The following is a 23,906-nucleotide window of genomic DNA, read 5'->3' as shown; positions in this document are numbered from 1 at the left end:
GTTATACATGTTTAACACCTAATCTGTCACGTCAATGCAAAAAAATGGCATTTAGGCAATTTTCATATCCTTTTTAGATTATGAAAAATATAGGTTGATAACTCTTGTAGTTGTATACAATCTTGATGTGATAGATTTAGAAATAAGTTTATATAATAAAGGGTAAATTTGTAATTAAATAATATAAAAAAGTATTAAAATAATAATATTGTGAATTGTAATGTAATTGTATACAAATTTAAAGTTGTCCATATATCATTGTACTTAGATTATTTGGTCCTACCCAGCTGTTTCCACTAGCATGTTTACCTATTTCAGGTGAAATGCTGCAGGAACAGTTTCAACTAAATCTCAGAATAATTAATGTGGTGACTGCAATTACGGCCTCTAATTTTTTAAACCTTTTCCTTCAATGTAAAATCCTTCTAGACTCCACTTTGCTACAAATATATAAAAATTACCATTTTAAAATAATATTATAATAACGTGTTACGAATTAGAAAAAAGCAAATTCTTAAAAACACTTTAAAGTTGTATATTTAAATGTGAGCATGATAATAATAATTTTCATTTGTCAAAATTAAAAACATGATAATTGTCCAATTATTTTTCTCTATTTTTAACATATTATTAGTTCCTCATAAAGTATATCCTTTACCACTTAATCTTGATAAAATTGAGTGACCCAGTTGATTCTCTAAAACATTTTTTGACTTTAGAAACTAAAGTATTTGTTACGTTCTTTTTGCTTGGTTAAATGTGGATGATACCAACAATGAGGAGTTTTATTCCCTGGTGTCAAATATTGGGATTTGATTTAGGTGCAGTCACAATACACACTCCTTCACGTAATTAATAATTCCAGAACTGTTAGATAAAGATTGGATGAGTCGCATTTTAATTTCAAGTCGAGATCAAATGGAATTCATCCAACGAGGATAATTGGATTAACGTATGAATTTGTTACATGCCAATTGCATCTCAAATTGTCAAATGTAAAAACATAGCTTTTTTTTTTTGAGTTTGAGAAGAGTGATCAGTATGATAAAATCATCAAATAGAAACCAATTTTTAAAGATCAAAGTGTTACTAAGATTTTAACTACCAATTATTTAAATTCTAAATTTGGTAGCAAAAACCTTAGTTGCTAATTAGATACAAATTTAGAAACCATTTAACAATAGAAACTAATTTAATTTCTAATTTAGTCATTATATCAACTAATTTTTTTTTTCTCTAAAATTGATTTCTATTTCATGAGTGTATATTATTTTTTACTGAATTTATTTATTTGTGATTAATGCTTGGGAACCAACATGCAAAATATGTCAGACATTTCTCACACCAAAGAAAAAAACTTGGATTTGTTACCACAAGGACAAGTAAAATGATAAAAAAAACAGCAAAATGAGTCTCCCAAATAGAAGTTAAGTAATTGATATTTTGAAACGTGAGTTTATTTTTGAATTGTGGTTTGGTAATTTAAAACGGTGAATTAAAACTGTTTTGATTTCAAAGTCACGAATATTTTGAAAGGTTTCAGATATTGAGTTATAAGATTTTTCTTAAAAAACTTTTATAATAACTTGTAACTTAAATTTTAATGGAATTGTATCTTAAAAATATATCAGATTTAAAAATACTATACTTATAAGATTTGAAAGCATCCGAAATTTCTAATAAACACTCAAAGTTACAAGAGCCGAAAGAAAGAACATGATAAAATTTAGAAAAAAAAATAAAACTAATACAATTTTTCAATCTAGTAATAACAAATTTTATCGAATAAAAAAATAAAAAATAGTGATCCACAATATGTAATTTCATTAAAAGATATATCATAAGGCATGTTTCTACAATAAAACTAATTCATAAGACACCTGTAAAGTAGAAGGCTCCCCGATTGAGGAGAAATGAAAAAATGATAAAATTCTCTACCAATATTTGTACAAAATACACAGAAAATATACATACCAAAACAAGAAAACTTTAATTCTGGATAATTCTTCTTCAGAAAAAAAAACACACTTCTATTTTAAGGGTTACCAAGTGCAACCTAGAAGGAAATGTTTCTAGTACAAAATTACTATTTCCTATATTGAGTAAATTCACTATCATATTCGAGGAGGATACAATTCCCATACCCCCACTGTTGTGTCTTCCGATGCAGAGGCCATAAGTTTACAATCAGAGGAATAAGTTACAGCGTTGCACTGCCATGTCAGGCAAAAAAAAAAGTCAATGAAATTATGAAAATGTCGTTTTTCATGTCTGCCCCAGATATAGTAAACAGTGACTTACTGTGCCGTGGTGATACTTCAAAATAGCTAAAGCATTTCCCTTGCGGTAATTATAAATCCTCACCCTGCCATAAAGATAACAGAGATATCAAACAGCAGCACTTGCACCATCAATGAAGAGTTGCATTTGAACACGTTCTCATGATCAAACTTGGTGTATATAGACTGGTTCTAAAACGATTACTTTCCAGGAAATATACCAGTGGTGCAGAGCAAAAGAAATGCGCTACCCTAAAATCATAATCAATCTATATATATATATATATATATATTAAATCTGAATCTTCGCTGTTGAGAGTTACCCACGTAATTTACTCTCTTGATGTGTTAGAAGACTTCTTTGTGAAACGTCTTACATTATGTTCTTTACATTTCTTCTAAAAATAAATTGAATCCTAATTTAAATTTTACATTTTTACACACTATATTGAATTAGAAAATACAGACTACACGAGTTGATTAACATAACTTACATGATATTCTCTTCAATTTCAAAAGTGTAATATTAATTTCTGCATTAACACCGATGAAAATACAGCACCACTACTGCATCTGTGTATCTGCATTTTGATCATGTTATATAAAATAAAAATTAAGGGTTTATATTAATTTAATTTATATTATTAATAGACATGCACAGATGATTGATTTGTTTGTGTAGCCATTGAAATGAATAGACATACACAACAAGTGGGAGAGTGATTTCTTTATGGTTAGCTCTTGAAATATTGAATTTTTGCTTTTAACTAAAAGTTTAACAGAGACAGTTGTGTGGGTCAAGAAAGGTTAAGAAATAAAATTTGATTGGAGAAAAATTTGTAGGTAGTGAAGCCTTCATATGAAAAGAAGAAAGTAGTTATATCTTAAGAGTAATTTTAAAAAAATATGTGTACATGAACTGGAATTTGTCTTTATTAATTTTGTTAGGAGCCATTTATACTACGTGTACAACATAGTCAAATTGCAACTTAGATAAAATTTTATAGAATAGAATGCAAATTCAATCAATCTAATAGTTGAAATTTGTTATATTATTTTAAAGATGTATGTCTTTCAAATTTCACTTAATTGAATTTTTTATAGATATGTTCTAATAATGAAAATTTACATATTTTTTAAATATCATATTATTCATTAAAATTAAAAGATGTGATGAGCTTTTAAATAATTTTAAATTGTTTACAACTTTTTTGAGTACATATCTAATTAATAAAAGTATGGAATTTAACGGTTGAATACAATAAATTTGCATTCCATAAAAAGTTATTGCAAGTGTTATTTAACTAAGTATTACACCTCGTGCACACGGATCCTAACTCATTTAGATAGGATAATACCCTAGAATATGAATAACTTCTTTGTCATGAATTATGAGCAGTGAGTTACTAAAAATCAAGAAAACAGTAATATGCATGTTTGGAGTGGGGGGTTGGGATTGATGCATTTAAAAACCTGTGATCCCAGCCAGCAGTTGCAGCAATTTTTCCATCAGGTCGAATAGAGATGCCTGATATGCCTGGTCGCTCCAAACTGATTTCTTTCTTCACTATACATGTACCCTACAGTCAAAATGATATATATAAGACAAAATACAAAGAAGCTGAAAATGGGCGTAATAGGACATGGGGTTATTTATTCTGTCAAAACAAAAATTGGATACTGTTAACGACATGGGGACCTGGAAAGAAGGAACCTGGAGTTGGAAGTTCAAATGGAGAAAAGAGCTATTTGAGTGGGAGAAGGATTGTTTAGGTGTTGGGTATGAAGTCAGATCAATTGGGTTGGGCTGACTAGACACTGTGTTTAGTGAGTGGGTTTAATCATTGTGTACCCTTTATAAATTTTATTTAAAGAGATCATTGTACTTGTAAGGACATAATGAAAACCTAATAGTTGCCCATGTGGATGTAGGTTGCAGTTGACAACCGAACACGTTAAATCTTGTGTCGTTTATTTTTCTGCAGTTGATTCGTGATTGTGTGTATTGCTTCCGCGTGCGTTTTCCCATCAAGTGGTATCAGAGCTTGTTTCGTTTACACACTAAAGATTCGATCAGTAGAAATTAATCGACTCGAGATGTGAAAATTGTGGCTGCAGCGGCATCCCAAAACTAGGATTTCGCAGGGGCGGCAGTAGCATCCCAAAGCTAGGGTTTAGCAATGGTTGCAGTAGGATCCTAAAGCTAGGGTTTCGCAGAGGCGGCAACAATGTCCCAAAGCTAGGGTTTCGCAGGGGTTGCAATAGCATCCCAAAGCTAGAGTTTCGCAGAGGAGGCAACAGCATCCCAAAGTTAGGGTTTCGCAAGGGCTGCAGCAACGTCCCAAAGTTAGGGTTTCATGATGGTCCAGGATTTGCACAACCCAGACCTGCGAAGCAGTAGGCGATGCGACGTGCAGTGGTGTGTGCCGCAATAGGAGTGGTGGCGGCTCGCAACGTTGTGTAGGTGGCTTGCTCGTAGTAGGATCGTGTCCAGGCAGTGCGGCGGAGTGCGCCAGTGCGGCGGCGGATCGCGTTTTGCAACAAACATGTGCAGGTGCTTGCGGTGAGCGAGACGGCACGGAGGTACAGTGCGACGGAAGACGCAGGGTGGCGCGTGCATTTTTCCGCTGGTGCAGTAGTGATGGTGTGGTGCTAGGCGCGGGGTGTGGCTGTTTTTCGCTGCGGCACGAAGTTATGATAGTTCAGTTACTGAGCACATCAATATTTGATCTTAGCCAGACTTACGTCAGTCGGCATTAAGTTCGATAATGAAGTTCAAGTTTTACTATTGCTATTGTCAATGCCTGACTGTTGGTCCAGAACGGTTACAGCAGTTACCAGTTCAGCGGGATCCGATAGATTCACTTTTGAGAAAATTCATGATCACATTCTTGGCGAGGATGTCCGAAGAAGGAGTTATAGAGAATTATCTAGTGAATCGCTAAATGTCATCAGAGATAAGAAATATCAAAGGTAATGGGAGCAAGATCAGAAGGAGTCTTTCAAAGAAAGGGAAATCTTGTCATGGCCCGCAGAAGAAAGAGAGGTTCCTAGATGACAGTGGGTTAGGAGAACCAGTATTCCAGCTGGTAAAAATCTCTAGAAAATTTCTTGTTGAGTATGGAGTATGTTTGTTCTCAGGCTATTCCAAATCCGACAGTTCCGATAAGTGGGAGCCGGTAGGAACAGAGAACGGGTCAGTGACTGACGTGTTGAAACTCAGGGGAGTTTCATAGAAGTCTTCAAGATGATTAAGAAGACTGGTGGCAACTAGAGGTGGAACAGTGAGTTTCGTCAACAGATTCTAGAAGTACATGTACACAGTTGAAGCGCAGGTGAACATTGTTCCGTGCATTTCAGGTGGGAGATTGTTGGGTATGAAGTCAGGATCAATTGGGTTGGGCTGACTGACACCATGTTTAGTGAGTGAGCTTAATCATTGTGTATCCTTTATAATTTATATTTAAAGAGATCATTGTACTTGTAATTGGTGTGCAACAGGACAAAATGAAAACTTAATAGTCGTCCATGTGGATGTAGGATGCAGTTGGCGACTGAACCACGTTAAATCTTGTATCGTTTATTTTTCTGCAGTTGATTCACGATTGTGTGTATTGCTTTCGCGTGCGTTTTTCCCATCACTAGGGTGGAAATTAAAACAAAAGTTCAAGACGAGCGGAAGTGGAAGGCTAACATGAGTGGGGAGTATACGTGAAATCTGCTTACTTAGTTCTACAAGGGCAACAAGTAATAACTCAATAAGACATAGTTTACAAAGAACTATGGGAGGCTAAGATACCACCAAAAGTAAGAGTGGAAAGAAATAGATGAAATATATTTCTGAGATCTCTTACAAATGTGATTACAGTCTCTATTTATAGACTGTTTTACAACCTAATTAAGGAAAGAAATAATAGGTAATGAAAGCAAGAAATAAAGGGTAGTTTAAAGCTGTACAAATCAAATCACTAACAAATCTGTCCTAATAAATATAAAATGGAATATGCACTTAATTATAACATAATTCTCCTGATTATGCAACACTCCCCCTCAAGTTGGTGAATGTATATCTATCATTCCCAACTTGCAAGTAAGATCTTCGAATTGTTTTGTGGGAAGTCCCTTAGTAAACATATCTGCCAATTGGAGTCTTGAAGGGATGTACTCAGTGACTATAAGACCATCATCCAATTTCTCTTTAATAAAGTGTCGGTCTATCTCTACGTGCTTTGTTCGATCATGTTGAACCGGATTGTGTGCAATACTAATAGCGGACTTATTATCACACGCCAAACTCATAAGAGCTTCATATTTTATTTTTAGGTCATCAAGTATGATCTTCATCCATAAGAGTTCACACACCCCTTGAGCCATGGCTCTAAATTCTGCCTCTGCACTTGATCTTGCAACTACATTTTGCTTCTTGCTTCTCCATGTCACCAGATTTCCACCCAAGAACATGCAGTAGCCTGTGGTGGATCTCCTATCAACAATCGATTTTGCATAGTCAGCATCAGTATATACTTTCATGGATAAGTTTTCCCCCTTTTTGAATAGCAATCCTTTTCCTGGAGAGGCTTTTAAGTACTGAATAATTTTATCTACTGCCTGCAAGTGTCTTTCTCTTGGATCATGCATAAATTGACTAACCACACTAACTGCATAGGCTATATCTGGCCTAGTGTGTGAAAGATAAATGAGTTTTCCCACAAGTCTTTGATATTGTGTCTTCTCCACTTTTGGGTTTTCCTCATCATTCCCAATCCTATGATTTTGCTCTATTGGCACTCCAGTGGGCTTACAACCCAACTTACCAATCTCTTTGAGAAGATCAAGGATGTATTTCCTTTGAGAAATAAAGATGCCCTGTCTCGAGTAAGCAACCTCTATCCCAAGGAAGTACTTCAGCTTCCCAAGATCCTTCATTTCAAATTGAGGAGCTAGTCTCTCCCTCAAATTTTGTTTTTCAATCTCATCATCACCTGTAATAATCATATCATCTACATAGACCAAAAGTGGAGTGAGTTTACCATTCTGAGAATGTTTTATAAACAGAGTATGGTCACCTTGGCTTTGTCGGTACCCCAAAGATACCATAGCTTGAGTAAACCTTCCAAACCAAGCACTAGGTGATTGTTTAAGACCATATAGGGCCTTCTTAAGTCTGCACGCCTTATTCCCTTCATTAACAATACCATAACCAGGTGGAATCTCCATGTATACTTCTTCCTCCAAGCTTCCATGCAAGAAGGCATTTTTAACATCAAATTGATGCATTGTCCAACCAAAGTGTGCTGCCAGGGAGAGAATAATCCTGACGGTATTCATTTTTGCCACTGGAGCAAAAGTCTCCTCATAATCGATCCCATAGGTTTGAGTGTACCCTTTTGCAACCAACCTTGCTTTATACCGATCCAGTGTGCCATCAGACTTATACTTAACTGTGTATATCCACCTACAACCCACTGCTTTCTTATCTTTTGGTTTCTCTACAATCTCCCAAGTCTCATTCCTTTCTAACACGCTCATTTCTTCATTCATGGTTCGAATATAGTTCTCATCTTTTAAGGCTTCTTGTACCGATGTAGGGATTTTGATAGAATCAATAGTTGAAAGAAAACTCTGGTGCTGCATAGAAAGTTTTTCTGTAGACACAAATTGGGATATAGGATATTTGGCACAAGATCTTTTTTCTTTTCTCAAGGCAATAGGTAAATCATTTAGGTTAGGTTCAAAAGCAGTATTTAAGGTGTCCTAGAGTCTCACTGGTATGAGTTCTTACCTCCGGTTCAGACAATTGAAGTTGTTGTTCGACCAGGACGAGTTCTTGTTGCCTTCGCTGATATTGTTTTCCAAAATATTTTTCTTCATTATTCTTCTCTGGTAATGATGTTGGTGCAGGGTCTTTGTCATCCTCCCTAAGAATGAAATCCTGCAACAAAGGAAAAGGTGGCAACTCAAGGTCCTCAGCTTCTTGAATACTCTCCCCCTGAAGCTGAGAACTAGGAAAGAAAGACTCTGTTTCATGGAAGGTGACATCTTTGGAAATATAAACTTTACGACTTTGAGGATGATAACATTTGTACCCCTTTTTGTTGGGGGCATAACCGATGAAGACACATTTGATGGCGCGAGGATCTAACTTACCTCGATAAGGACTATGAACATGGACAAAAGCAGGACAACCAAAGACACGATTCTGAAGACTATTCAACATGGGAATAGAAGGATAGAATGTGGTCATAACCTGAATAGGAGTAACACCCTCTAGAATCCGAGATAAGTGGCAGTCAGGACTGCTTCCCCCCAGTAAGATCTAGGAACAGATGTTTGGAAAAGTAAAGCTCGAGTAACCTCAAGGAGATGACGATTTTTCCTTTCAGCAACCCCATTTTGTTGAGGAGTGTCCACACAGGTTAATTCATGAACAACTCCATTTTCCTCAAGGAACTTGGAAAGGTTTTGGTTCACATATTCTCTTCCATTATCAGAACGCAATCTCTTAATTGGACTTTCAAATTGTGTTTGAATCATTCTGTAAAACTTTACAAACAAGTGAAAAACTTCAGACTTATCTTTCATGAGGAATATCCAAGTAACCCGAGTACAATCATCAATAAATGAAACAAACCATTTTGCACCCGAGATATTAGGAATAGGTGAAGGTCCCCATACATCTGAATGAATAAGATCAAAAGGTTTAGAACTTTTATTACCATTGGGAGAAAAAGTTGTCCGATGGTGTTTAGCAAACTGACAAACATCACAATGAAATGACTCAGCAGACACTTTTGTAAATAAAACAGGAAATAAGGACTTTAGGGTACTAAATGGAGGATGACCAAGACGTCTGTGTTGAAGCCATATCTGAAAGGATGACCAAGATTCACGACCTTGCTGAAGATTAGAAGTGTGTGCCAGTAGTCTAGCACACTTTTTACTTTCTTCATGCTGTAAATAATATAACCCGCCCTGCTCTTTAGCAATTCCAATAGTCTTCCCAGTGGCAAGATCCTGAAAAACACAATGGGAAGGGAAAAATACCACTGCACAATTTAAATCTTGGGTAATCTTTTGAATAGACAAGAGGTTATTGGATAGTTTGGGAACATGAAGCACATTTTTTAAAGGAAATGAAGGTTGAAGGTGAATGTTACCACGACCATTAATGGGGGTAGTGGAACCATTAGCAACAGTAATATATGGCTTACCGAATAAAGTAGTGTAGGATGAAAAAGAAGAGAAATGAGGTGTCATATGATCAGTAGCACCAGAGTCTATAATCCAGATATTTTCAGTACTAGAAGCATTAAAGGATAAAAAACTAGAACTCTTACCACTCATAGTAAAGGAACAATAGCTAGATGGCTTACTAAGGGAGTCCTTGAGAGTTCAAAACCAACTGAGTTTTTCAGATTGGCAAAATTTGATCCTGTTCACACAAAAAAAAATCCGCCGGAAAAATTTTCCGGCGGCGGTTTCCGGCAAGCAGTGGCAGTTCCGGCGAGAGACGGCGGTGGTGGTCGGCGGTGGTCAATGGCGGTGGCAGTAACGGTCAATGGTGCAAGGTGGTGGCGGTGGTCAATGGAGAAAGGATAAGGAAAATAGAAAGTTGCAGCAATGAAGGCTGTCAAAAAAAAAAAAAATTGCAGCAATGAAGGCTGCCAAGGAAAATGATTACAGCAATGAAGGCTAAAAAAAATTGCGGAAGTAGAGTCTCCTAGATCAGGAGCTCTGATACCAAGTGGAAAGAAATAGATGAAATATATTTCTGAGATCTCTTACAAATGTGATTACAGTCTCTATTTATAGACTGTTTTACAACCTAATTAAGGAAAGAAATAATAGGTAATGAAAGCAAGAAATAATGGGTGTTTAAAGCTGTACAAATCAAATCACTAACAAATCTGTCCTAATAAATATAAAATGGAATATGCACTTAATTATAACATAATTCTCCTGATTTATGGAGGATGATCATAAACAAGTTACCAACTAAGAATAAGTTGTTTAGGAGAAATATTCTTCACGAGGATTCTGACCGGAACTGTCCAATGTGTTAGTCTAAACCAGAATCATTAGTACACGGTTTGATCACATGCTGATTGGGTTTGGAAAACTAGTTATGGCTGGGTGGAGGTAAGCACTATCTTTTCAGAGTCACTGGAAGCACACTTTGGCAGCATAAACAAGGGGAAAGTTTGTTTAATAAAGAGATATGGGTTTACTGTGGTTTGGGCAATTACTTGGCGTATACAGAAAGAGATGAATAGGTGCGCATTGGAGGGAAAAGTGTTTTGAGGTCAGGAAGTGATTCAGCACATAAGTATTCATGGGAGTGGTATAAGATGGTAGATAAAGATAAATGTCCTTTACTCATACAGTGGTCTGCCAGCCCTGGAGTGTGCATAAGAAACTAAACATGCTGAAATACAAAGGAGACGTGAGAGGAATGATTAGCGGATAAGGTGATCAAAGGAAAAGCAAAAGAGGTATTGGGTTGGGTGTGAAACCTGTCACGGAACTAGAAGTATTGGCAAGGGATTGAGGATCTATTGTGATGATGTTGTTATGTGCATAAGAAATATGCAGAGTGGGAGGGGGACCTGGTATAGATTACGTATTTGTAGGAAAGAAAATATTTTCTGTGGTGGACAGTATTATATGTTACAATATTCTTTGTTGCAGAAGAATATTCGTAAGGGTGAAAACATGGACAGGGTTGTACTCAACAGAAGAGGAATTTTTGTGGAAGGTATATGGCAGATATCGAGTAAGGGAACATTTTTGTCTGCTGTAATAGTATATATAACTTTGTTATTTGTGTTTCTGTAAAAGGGATGGTATCCCTTGTACCAAATGTATATTATTTGATCATTGCTGAAAAAAAAGAAGTTGCAGACAGAAAAGGCATCATAAAAAAGGTAGAAAATAATCATAAAATACAATTAAGCAAACTGTCATTTCTTATTCCCACACCCGGCTTTATAGCTACTCTGTTAGTCATACCAATCGAGTGCAACAGTAAATCCATATTTATATATCATTGAACAAGTGTTAATACTAACTAGGTGGTTTACTTACTGAATATATCTTACTCCCTGCTTATGCATACAAATACAGCATATTTGAATGTGGAAAACAACCTCTAACAAATGAATTTTAAAATCCAAGTTGAAGCCAGTAGTCTTAAGAATGAATCAGTTATGGTGTTGTTTTACCATGGTGCAAGGGAAAGACAGAAGAAAACACAGTTGTTTTGGTATTGTTTTACCATGGATACAAGGAAGCCAGAGAGACAGAAAATCAAAAAAACAAAATAAACTGATAATTGAAACATAACACTAACTTAAGCAGTATCTACAGCTTATATTAATTACAACATAACAGATTCATTCTTAAGATTTTCCTTCTTATCAACATGAAGATTGGAATGATAACAATTAACGAACAACTTTTTGGAGCAAGAAGTTACAGTAGAAGAAAATAAAAGTAAAAGGATGTTACCGAAGAATGATCCAAGCTGTACATTACAATTTTGTCATCAGCAGCTCCTGAGATACCCCCTTTGCAAGACCCGTCAATACAGATGCTCAGAACTAAAAAATTAATCAGTTATTAACTAAGTTGTATGAAAAGATAAAATGAAATCTTAGGAAGCTAATTTCTGTACCTGGCTCAGAATGAAATTTTACAGAAGTTACTGGAACTCTAGGATTCCGTATATCCCACCAAAGCATGGAACCATCCTCGTATCTACATTGGAGTATAGGATATGATGTAGTCAATACCTTAGAACCCCAGACTCTTATTTATATTACTAATTGGGCTATGTACCCCTATTACATGTACAAGGTCAAGGCCACTAACAAGTTAAATAAATTAAAAATAAAAAATCTAAAACAATCCTTATATATGATATTGATAATATTCTATAACACTCCTTCAAGCTAAAGCTTTGTTAGAAGTAGAAAACACGCAATGCAAGAGAAAGAAAGGACACTAGCCCAACTAGCCAAAGAACTTGCCAACTAGCATGTTCCCGAATCACCAAGCCTTCAATTTTGTACGAATCACAAAGCCAATTCAGTACAGAACTTAGCTACCTTTACTAGAAACTACACAAAATCCAGACAGCTAGAAAGAATAGAAGCAAAAAATGGAAGTGAAAGGGTTATCTCTGAAGATATAAAAAAGCTCTCTTAACTTGGGAAGAGAGTGGAAGAACTTGGTGATTTTGCTAGTTATGCTTAAATGGGTTATCCACTCAAGAGAGGCAGTTTTGGCCAGGTGGGAGAGACAGAAGTGTAGTGTGGTTCTTCGCTAGTCTTTCAGGTATAAGCTTGGGAAGTGGAGCCAAATGATTGGGGTATTAACTGAGTTCTAGAGGGTTTATGATTGAGTATTCTTTCTCTTTGCATCTGACATTTAATTTCTTGTGTCATTTGCTTCCAGTACCAAGCCACAAAAAAAGAACCCTTCCAACATTGATTTGGTAATCTCAACCTTGTACCATGGTGAAGTGTCCAGCAACAATACGACTAATAACTTAAATCAAGAAATATTGGATAATCGAAAACACATTTCTAATATTCAAAAACACATATGAACTACACCGATTATGGATTTTTTAATTAACAGTTAGAGGAGAAAATCCTGATCATTGAATAAACATGAACAGTCAAGAGAACATTAAGTTTATAGTAATTATGTGACACCTGAATAACTTGTAATACTGGTCATCCATATGATATTTAATGGTCAACATTGGTTCATTTTGCTTTTCATAATAACTAGTCTCACTTGATATACCCTCTAAGAGATCAAAAGGAGGATCACTTGATATATCTCTTAAAGGAACAAATATTGACCATTGAATCTCAGGAGGATGGCCAATATCAGAACTTGGGTAACATGACCACTGAAAAGGAAAGTCACAGACTATTTTGTTCTAACCCTATACCATACATACTTGATCATTGAATAAACATGAACAGTCAAGAGACACCCTTTCACTTGATATGCTTAACATAATCTACTTAAAGGTCTGAGAGAAGGAGGGTGGGAGAAAAGAGGATTGAAACTATACCCAGCCAAGACATTTAAAAGTCCTTGTGATTCGGATGATAAAAACAATTGAAGTGACATGCACATCCCTGACAAGAAGCAGCTGTACAGATTCAATGAAGGTATTTTTATAAATTATAAGCAACAAAATGTTAAAAAAAAGGGTGTAGGTATGGAAAAAAAAGTTAAGCATCATGAGAGCACCATGTATCCTGAGAAATGAGAATTTTAAAAAATTGATGGTAGTAGTTGAATCTCAATATAGACCCGAACCAAATTTCTACCTTTGTTGCAAGCACTTGAAGAGTCACTAGGATTGCTTGATGGGAGTTGTACAATTTTTTGAGCTGACTTGAGATCCCAAATTTCAACCTTTAAAAATGATTAAATAGACAAGCATAGGGGTTCGTTCATAATTTGACAAATAATATATATAAAAGGAATAAATTAAGTTTTACATGAGAAAGGTTTGCCTACCTCTGAAGAGTTCTCCCCTGACAAAGCCACATATTGTAGCCCTTCATTATTTGTATTTACTGTGAATACAATGAGATTTCATCAATCTCACTTGTATAATATCAAAGTATCTTTCATTAATATAGAGTATAGGCATCTTAGAAACACAAAAGCAAACAACAATATAGAACTGTAAGATGAGGAATTCAGTCCATCACGGCAGCATCTCCAAAAGTGCAATAGCATTTGCAGCCTCTAAAAATAAGGTCAAAGGACTCAAAGAAGACCCTATAAAAGAAATTAGACTGTGGAATTATTAAATTTCAAATATCTATCATCCACACAAGCAAAAGTGTACTAAGTGCATGGTCGAGACTACTTTGGAAAAATTATTGTTTTCTTCAAGCCTAAAAAATAAGCAACTATTTCGAAAAAATAAGTTAACCAAACACAGTATAGGTCTGAAAATTTTAGGATGATGTCAAACCATATTATTTGACGTGTAAGAAAAAAATAACAGCAGCAGTAATAGATATCTTCACATTGCTTCTTGTGAGCAAAAATACAGTTTTTTCATCAATTTTGCAGATGTACAAGTCATTCGCAATAAATTTTACAGAAATAGCCAGGATATGCATGCTGATGCTAAGGATTGCAAAAGATAAAAACAACCGTACAAAATTCTATCATTCCAAAACTATCATGCCAACACAAGATTGCCTACTCCATTATTTTTAAGTTAGTATTGAAATCACCACAGTTCATCGATGCCTTGTTATTTTAATATTGTAAAAAAAGAGGGAATTCTGAATTCAAAATGGAAAAGCTGTCAGAAGTTTCAAAACTTCATAAACGTTAGCCTCCAAACCTCCAGAGCTTTTAGAACAACTTTGATTGGTGTTAGCCTTGTCTCGTTTAGCCTCCAGAATTTCTCCATCAGACATTCCTCCTGGCTCTGTTCTGTAGCAATCTTCTGGCTCTTTCCCTTCTGTTGACCAAACAGGATCATTCTTCAACATGGAAAATTTGCAAAAGTGGTAACTGTTTGTCTTGATTGTAAGTGATGGGATCCTAAGTTTGGAGGTGCAGCAAAACAGAAGGTAAGATGATAACAGTAACATTTCCGTAGCTTGTATCACAAAAACACAAGCTATCCTTTCAAAACTAAAAAAAGGATGAGACATCCGTAGAAGTTGAAGAAGTACAACACCTTGACAAACCAGCATCATCAAATTCCCAAATTTTTACAGTTCCATCCCTACCCTGGCTGCATGTATACAAAATAATCAATATTGATAAATCAAAATATACTTAGATACTAAAATAGAATGAGGGGAGATCAAGTAGAAAGGATGCACCTGGCAAATTTATTGGTTCCTAGGGAAGAACCACAGTCAACAGCAACAATACCATGTGCAACACTATGTAACCTGCAGTATAAAATTAATTTGTATCATGGGTCATAATTTCTGAAAATCAATGATATTCTTTACAAATATGAATGGACAAAAATCATAGAACTAAGCACCATGCAGATGACACAGTTCGATGCTGAAGGGTATCCCAAATTCGCACTTCACCATCAGCAGAACTGCAAGCAAGAAGATGATAATGCAACTAATTATTAAGTGAAACTAATTGTATATGCAACCGACTAAATCTGGGAGATTTTATGGTACACTTATGGGTATGGCATCCAAGGTAAGTCATCTAAACATTTATTGAACACAGATTTTACTGTTAGCAGCCAAACAAATGCTTGATGGATATTGGATACCAATCTACCATACCCAGGGAAAAAATGTGTACCAGAGTAATGCCCATAAAACAAAAACCGACAAACATTTGCAATGAATACCCGGAGAATAATATCGGCTTAAAGGGATGAAAAGAAATGTCTGTGACCGAAGCTCGATGGCCTCGTAGCACTGCCACGGGATCAGGAGGTGGTCTTCTACTCATTCTTTGTTCTTCTTTGTGGTCCACTTGAACTGAACTGACAGTTAGCTTTCCAGCTCACCTATATCGACTTGTCAAGTAAAAAATTTGAATTTCCTTACCTATCACTAAACTATTGGTTTTAGAATGTTCTAAATTCGGACTTGATAGAATTCATATACTCTCCTCTTCATTCATTCTTTGCTCTTTCATTGTGGCAGCTCATGAAGATCTCTCTCCTAGAACTCATTGAATCATAACCAATGTTTTAAACTCGGTACTTTCACATAAATTCAAAAGATTTCACTTTCAAAGTTCTATTTTTCATGTACAAGTTAAAAGTAGCCGACACATTCACAAGGAAAAAATACACATTATCAACTCTCTATGCTTCTGTTGGTTTTTAAGCAGAAGATTGCATTTAACTCTTTGAGCTTTTCATACCACAGGGAAATTCTTTGACCAAACATAAACCAAAACAAGACAAGAATAAGATGGCGATTAGCATATTATCTAATAACTCTAAATTCTAAAATCAATTAATCTTTCCTAGTCTTAGAGCTGAAATGAATAAAAAAATTGACATCAAAACAACTTGGAACAAGAATAATAAAGCATCATCATGACAGCATTTTTTTTGTATATTAATCCTTCAATAACCATAACAAACAGAGAACAGAAATTATCACCCGATGCCAACCCACAAGATTGCAAAAAAAAAAAGGTTTGCAACAAGTGAATTTGCATTTGTAAATAACTTCAATTGAAGTATCACACAAAATAAGCAACTATTACATTTACCAACCAATATTTAACCTAATAATAACATCAAGGACAAGGACAATCGTAAGCGGGAAACCATTTCAAGTAAGGAGCGTATATATTTTTTTAAACCGGACAAAATATACTCAACAAAATACATATAAGATCGAAGTTACCACTTGAAGGTTCCTCCACATATAACTCTAATTTCCAGAAAACCGGGATGCCTAGAAAATTCGAATCTGCAACACAAGACAACTGTAAGGGTTGGGAAAGTTTCTCAAATTAGAATCCCCTGCACAGTCGAGATTGTGAAACTTCCGAAAAGTGAAAGGGGGAGTTTGGGAAGAGAAGTAGAGTATATAACGCAAAAGAGTGAGGTTAGGATGAGGAACATCTATATACACAAAGATGTGTACATCTTTGTGTTTCCATTAAATTTGTAATTAATGTAAACTCAAAGCAATAAATTATTAAATTGCTCAAATGAAAAAGCTCAAGTTCTCAAGTAATCTCAATTTTAGTGTTTTCCACATATGCAAGTTCTTCACTGATAAAATGCAGTCAAGGTTTTATATTCTCAGACTCTAGTCAAATTATAGACTTCAACAAGCAAAAACGATAACATTATTTGGACCTCTATGTGATTTGGGTTATAATGTACTTCTTCAAATAACCCCATATCACTGCCATAAGCCGCAACTGTCTCACTCTTAGCTTGTTTTAACTTGTAAATAAAACAAATTGAAAAAAAAAACACCAAACATGCAAATGCCTACTCCCATCAATGGGATCATGTCTACCCGACTACAACTATTTATAATCAAAATAAAATCATGTGCCTTCAATCAAAATGCATTAGGATGGACAAAATAAAACCATAACAGTTACTGCAACAGAGTTGACTCTAAAAAGCCTAAATAAGACTATTAGAGTAGCGAAAAAAGAAAAAACTTAGCGGAGAACTTGGACTTTTACCATAACAATAACAGCGAATAAAATGGTGATGGTAGAGTTCGCAAACTGAATACAAAATCTTGGTCCGTCTTCCGTTTAAGCTTGCACCCGAATACAAAAAGTCCGCGGGTACAGCCCGTATCTTAAACGAAACTTAATTTTTATAGACTGCAGCCACTCCGCAAAAGCCAAAAAAATTGTTTAAAAAACCAATGAAATCTAATTCCTATACACGTTTCAAATGTTCAATAAATCTAGTGTTTAGCCAAAAGAGAAAGAAAACTTACCAAGAAGAGGATCAAAAAATTTCAAACGGGATGACAGCGAAGGGGAAGCTATAATGAAGACAGAGGAAACGATAACCACTGGAGCAAGAACGGTGAAACCAACGCCAACACAAGAGCACCGTCGAATGGAATAGGGGAGGAGAAGAAGCAACAACACGAACGGGAATGCGAAATCAAGAGAAGAGTCACGGGCGTCAAAGAACATCAAGAGAATAGCAACAGAAGCAAGAATACACAAAAAAAGAAGAGAAGAGAAGAGAAGAAGAGGAACACAACACCAACCGGGAAGAGGGAAAACGCAGGTGAGCGAGAAGAGGAACACGACGGCAACAGAAAGACTAAAAACGCAGGTGAGCGTGAATGAAATATTTATCCTCAAATTTTGATTTTTTACTCCAATTGCCACGTCATCTGCCTGTGTCACGTCAGTCTGCCTTGCCACGTTTTAGTTTGTCAAATGTGAGTTGGTTGAGAGACGGTCATCATAATACATTTGTCATTAACACACATTAGACACGTGGTAGAAGTAACAATGACGTGACAAAGTGACTTTAAAATAGGGTAAAAAAAAATATATTATATCGATTTTTAGTAGCAATCGGTGTAATGTTTATTTTTTTACTCAAAATGACTCATATTACACTAGTTAAGTCATCTAACCGGTGTAATATATAGCTCATAAAAAAATTTATTTTTTTTCATAAAGAATGGGTGAGTCATAAACGTCACGTAAGTAACTACTTAAAGACACACGAGTAATCAGTTTTGCGTGTGCCAGTATATGTGGAGGAGCGTGTGGCTGGGTAACCAGTTCTAGTAGGGTTATTACACCGGTTAAGTCATCTAATCAATGTAATATATGGTTCTTATTAAAAAAATTGGTTCTTTTTCATGAAGAGTGGGTGACCATAAACGTCACATAAGTAACCACTTACAGACACACGGGTAACCAATTTTGCGTGTGTCAGTATATGTGGAGGAACCTGTGGCTGGGTAACCAATTCTGGTAGAGTTATTACACCGGTTAAGTCATCTAACCGATGTAATATATGGTTATTATTAAAAAAAATTGATTTTTTTTTCATGAAGAGTGGGTGGTCATAAACGTCACATAAGTAATCACTTACACACACTACTAACCAGTTTTATATGCGTCACATAAGTAACCACTTACAGACACACGAGTAACTAGTTTTGCGTGTGTTATGGGTCATATATTATAATATAGAGTCAGTGTCACATCCTCACCAAATGTCAAGTCTGTGTTAGTGGCATAGGGTGTTAATAAAACATATTTATGATATATTGAGACCCTCTTATAACACACATTTGACGCTGCAAACGTGGCAATGATGTAGCGGAGTGAGATTGTGTGAAGATAAGCAGCGCGAGCTATATTACATCGGTTCTTAGTAACAACCGATGTAATATATTTTTTCACTCAAAATAACACATATTACATCGGTTAAACCATATAACCGGTGTAATATATGACCCATATTCAGAAGACGTGGAAGATTGTTCCGATTGATGGTGGTGTTGGATCGGAGTGTTTTGCCTTCGATCCTCGCAGCGAAGAGCCTTACACCGGCCTTTTCGACAGCGTTCTGAGAGTTGTGTGAATCTGTTTCGACGTCGACCAGTTCCGCGCCATCGTCCATGACTGCGACCGCACGCGATCCTTGCTGTTAGCGCCAGAGTTGTTCCTGTTGCGCCATCACATCGAGCGCGGCAACGACGATCTCGGTGAGGTGCTGGAGGTTCTTGACGGCGTCGAGGTCGAGAACGACGGTGTTGGCGATCTGAAAAATAAATTGTAACAATATTACTGAGGAATGAAAAGTTAGTTACATTAGATAGCTGAGTCGTTTATAGTGGGCACAAGAGAGAGATGGGTCAGACACAACTACCGCCCAATAACTGCCGGGAGAACATAAAAGCTACAGCCTAATAAAAAAAAAATATACATTGAAGCAAAAGTGTTTTTTATTACTTATACAAATACCACCTCAAATCCAGATTGGGTTATAAATAGATTAATCAAATGAGAAGTAGAAAGAGATTTTGTAGGAATGTCAGCTTGTTGATCTACTGCAGGAACGTCATCTAGTTATTGTGGTGGTAGATATGATATTTAACAGAAATTTATAATAGAATTTCATAGAACAATTACTTTTGATATATGAGAAACAAGACTTCGTTGCACACCACATCATTTTAAGCATACACTCCAATATTAAATGGCTGTTTAAGAATATGGTTGCTCTACCAGTAAATAAAACATAAGGCAGTAAATATTAAATGCACCCAAGCAAAATTGATGGCATTGAGCTCTTCTCTTTACGGTTTTTGGGTGGTTTGCGGAAGCTTTAATGGGTTGTAGGTGGATCAAGGCTCTCCTAGGAGTTGTGGTAGCCTTAGAGGTGCATGAAGAGTAGGGAAATGAGAGAGGTTCGGCCAACTCTCTTTGGTTGGTGAAAGGGTTGAAGATTAAAGCCCTAAATCTATAGAGATTTAGGCAAGGGAGTATGAATGGCACAAATTTGGCAGCATTTCAATACTCAAAATAATCTTGTGAGAACATGAGGTAGGCTCCTCCTTAAATAGCATTTGGAGGACCGGAAATGTAAATGCAAATGAAAAGGAAATGCTAGCCAAATTACATGCACATGTGAGCACATGGGAGCACATGGGAACGTTAGCACATGGGTGTGCCTAGGCTTCACATGGCCGGATTTGCTAAGAGAAAAGGAGGGAAAATGCAAAGTGATGGCACATGTGAGAAGTGGCACCTAAATGGAGGTAAGTTCTAGAATCCTTCCTTGTGTGGTTGGTCTTGAATTTATGCCCATTAGGTCTAGCTAATTGGGTCGGTCCTAAGTTTACTTAGAAATGGATATTTCTAATTAAACTTAGGTTTAGCCTTTTAAGTACCACTTTGCATGTTTCATCACATTTACAAAATGACTTAAACTATGCTACTTTGACTAGAAAAGTAAGAAGAACTATCACACACTAGAGTCTATGACATGTAAAAATGTGTCCTCTTGACCCCTCTTTGACCATGACTCTGGTGGTTGCCTCAATATAGCATTTTAGTGGCCTCTCAAAGGATTGGTGTTGGGGCCTCTTCCATCAAAAGTAAAGTTCACCAAAATACTTTGTAATTACACACATTTGAGAGTGTGTTTATTCTTTTTTTATCATAAGTAAAGTGGGTTAGGAACAATTTACCTTTGATATATGAGAACCAAGACTTCGGTGCACACCACAACATTTTAAGCTTACAAAAACTCCAATATTCGTTGATCTGAAGAAGCAATTAGAAAAAAGTGATTCACAATTAGGAGGTAATATGCCTACTACATTTTTCGGTTGTAGCAAAAATGATGTAGTTAGTTTTCCTATAACTTAATCACAATGATCTTAATAAATGCTTCCCGAAAATGGTCAACACTCATCCAATTTTGAGTATTATAATCACTGATTATGACCATAAACCAATACAAGAAAAAAAAATGCATAGGTGAATGCACTTATGCCCAAGTAGGATCTGAAACATTACAATCAGCACAAAAACAATTATCTTTTTGAAACAATAAATCCTTCATTCTTCTTTTACCTATAAGAGACATGCCAATCATTCAACTTCTCAAGAAAATAAAGAGAAAGTAACTTTACTTTCACAATTACATATGAAAATAAGCAGCATCAGATTGAGGGACGGTCTCAACATATCATGATCCATTTGATTTAGGAGCAGTCACAATACACATTCCTTCACGTAATTAATAATGGCAAATTCTTCCTGCACCATATCAATTTTAACCTCCACCATATCAATTTTTTAAATTTCTAAAACTACCCTTATTTCAAATTAAAAAATCCAGAATAATAATTATAATTGAGAAATAAAAAAATACATGCTGGAAAAAAAATTCTGAACACAAAACTAAATTTACATTCTGGATAAAAAATTTCAGAATTCAAAAATATGTTCCAAAAATTGAAATCCAAAATATTTCAGATAAAAGTTTCAAAACTAATTTTTCCCATTTTTGTGTAAGGTTATTTTCGTCATTTAAAGGGGTATTTTTGTCATTTTCTAGAGTTGATTGGGTGCATATTAAATTGATATGGTGGAGGGAGAAATTGCCTTAATAATTCTTACGGGTCTTTGTAGCGGAGACTAAATGGAGAAGAGGCTACAACAACAGAGGTTAGCAGAAGTAGGTTGCAGCAGTAGACGCTGAAAGGGGGAGAAGGAGGAGAAGTAAGAAGAAGGTTATTGTTATTGCACCGGGGTTGATTCTCCCTGCACCATATCAATTTAGATTTACACCCAACACACTCACTAACGCAAAATGTCCATTTTGTCCTTAATGATTTAAAAAAATTTCCTTCCATATATTCATATCCGTAAGTCAAATTACAAAGTTTCGGATATACAAATTTGGAACTAATATGTCACTTCTGGATTTCACCATTCGGAAGCTTATCTGGATAACATAAATGATATTCCGGATTCAAGATCCGTAAGCAAACATAAATGAGTTTCAAATCTTTATCCTCAACACCATTTATAGCACACCATTCTAGATATGAAAATTCATAACTCATAACTCACATCTGGATACGACTATCCGAAAGCTTAAATGAAAGTTGAAAATGACCTTCCAGATTTCAAAATCCAGAATGTATAAAAATCACTTCTGGATATTGACATCCGTAAGCAAATGTGTGAAAATGGCATAATAAAATTTTAAAATTTTCGTTGGAAACAAGTCAAAATTGATTGGATGACGGAAGCAATTGTCTTTAAAGGAAACTTTTAACATTAAGGAGTAATTTCATTTATTAATTAATTAAAATTTTAAAAAATTAACCAAATCTATATAAGTTGTGTCGACTTCATTACCAAGAAATCGCTAGTGAATTTTATTATAATTAGATTTTATTTTATTAATTTTTTAAAATCATACCATTTTAATAATTACATTATGAAGTTGTATACAATTTTTATTTAAAGACTATTTATTTTCACAAATTAAATTGATTTGATTTTGAAAGAATATTTTATGTTTTATTCAATCTGTCTTTCATCTATAGCAATGATACATATATATAACCATAGCATTAGAACCGTACAGAACCGTACAGATTCTTTTTCTAACATAACATCTGTAATTAAGACTAATTATAGACCCATTAATAGTGATTATATTCCTATAATTAAGTCTAATTATAGACTCATTAATAGTGATTATATTCCTGTAATTAAGTCTAATTAAGTCTAATAATGATTTTGTCCGGTAATACCTCCCCTCAAGTTGGAGCAACTTGACCAAGATGGCTCCAAACTTTTTAGCACCGAGAGCTTTGGTGAAAAGATCAGCTAGTTGTGTATGTGTGGGCGGGCACATAGGATGGAAGAAGGCGCTTGTGAATGATTTCATCTCGAACAAGGTGGCAGTCAACTTCAATGTGTTTGGTGCGTTCGTGGAAGACCGGGTTTTTAGCAATGTGAAGTGCTGCTTGACTATCACAATAAAGACGAATTGGGTCAGGATGAGGAACATGTAGAGAAGCGAGAATGTCTTTAATCCACTTTAATTCTCGGGTGGTCTTAGCCATTGATCGATATTCAGCCTCAGCAGAGGAGGCAGAAACCGTTTGTTGTTTCTGGGTTTTCCAAGAGATTGGGGAAGTGCCGAGTTGAATAAACCATCCGATGAGAGATTTCCGTGTCAGTGGACAACTTGCCCAATCAGAATCACACCACCCAAAGAGTTGTAAGTTGTTCTCTCGAAGTAGGAGTATTCCTTGTCCAGGATGCCCCTTTAAATATCGAACAACACGAAGAGCAGCTTGCCAATGCTCGGAGCGTGGATTTTGCATAAATTGAGATAAAGCTTGGACACTGTAGGCAAGGTCAGGTCGAGTGAAACACAGATAAATTAACCTCCCAACAAGTCTACGATAAGTAGCCGGGTCAGAAAGAAAAGAACCAGTAGCGGAGCTCAATTTGTGATTTTCTTCACATGGTGTAGTGGCGGGTTTCGCACCCAACAATCCGACTTCAGTAATGATATCTAAGGCATATTTCCTCTGACAAAGGAAGATTCCGTTGGGGGAGCGAGCAACTTCAACCCCCAGGAAG

At 35.7% G+C, this 23,906-nt stretch overlaps 1 protein-coding gene across 3 annotated transcripts; it reads right to left on the bottom strand.

Annotated features, from left to right (window-relative positions):
* Nucleotides 1–1,804: 1,804 nt before the first annotated feature.
* On the bottom strand, nt 1,805–18,163 carry LOC137820826 (protein DECREASED SIZE EXCLUSION LIMIT 1). Of its 3 annotated transcripts, none has more exons than XM_068625092.1 (17): nt 18,029–18,163; nt 17,747–17,824; nt 16,679–16,744; nt 15,863–15,985; nt 15,661–15,793; nt 15,331–15,393; nt 15,161–15,232; nt 15,013–15,069; nt 14,671–14,873; nt 13,824–13,882; nt 13,631–13,718; nt 13,369–13,435; nt 11,953–12,035; nt 11,787–11,878; nt 3,753–3,859; nt 2,302–2,365; nt 1,805–2,213 (listed from the first exon to the last, which is right to left on the bottom strand). In XM_068625092.1, exons 5-17 carry the CDS (start codon nt 15,762–15,764, stop codon nt 2,115–2,117), a joined length of 1,158 nt encoding a protein of 385 aa, XP_068481193.1. In that variant the 5' UTR covers nt 15,765–15,793; nt 15,863–15,985; nt 16,679–16,744; nt 17,747–17,824; nt 18,029–18,163; the 3' UTR covers nt 1,805–2,114. The 3 variants fall into 3 exon arrangements, with proteins under 3 accessions (XP_068481193.1, XP_068481192.1, XP_068481191.1); XM_068625091.1 differs by having other exon boundaries at nt 15,863–15,979; XM_068625090.1 differs by lacking the exon at nt 15,863–15,985 and having other exon boundaries at nt 15,661–15,822.
* Between the last annotated feature and the right edge of the window lie 5,743 nt (nt 18,164–23,906).

This window comes from Phaseolus vulgaris, chromosome 9 (assembly GCF_000499845.2).
Source record: "Phaseolus vulgaris cultivar G19833 chromosome 9, P. vulgaris v2.0, whole genome shotgun sequence".
Classification (NCBI taxonomy): domain Eukaryota; kingdom Viridiplantae; phylum Streptophyta; class Magnoliopsida; order Fabales; family Fabaceae; genus Phaseolus; species Phaseolus vulgaris.
This window is presented reverse-complemented; position numbering and strand designations above follow the sequence as displayed.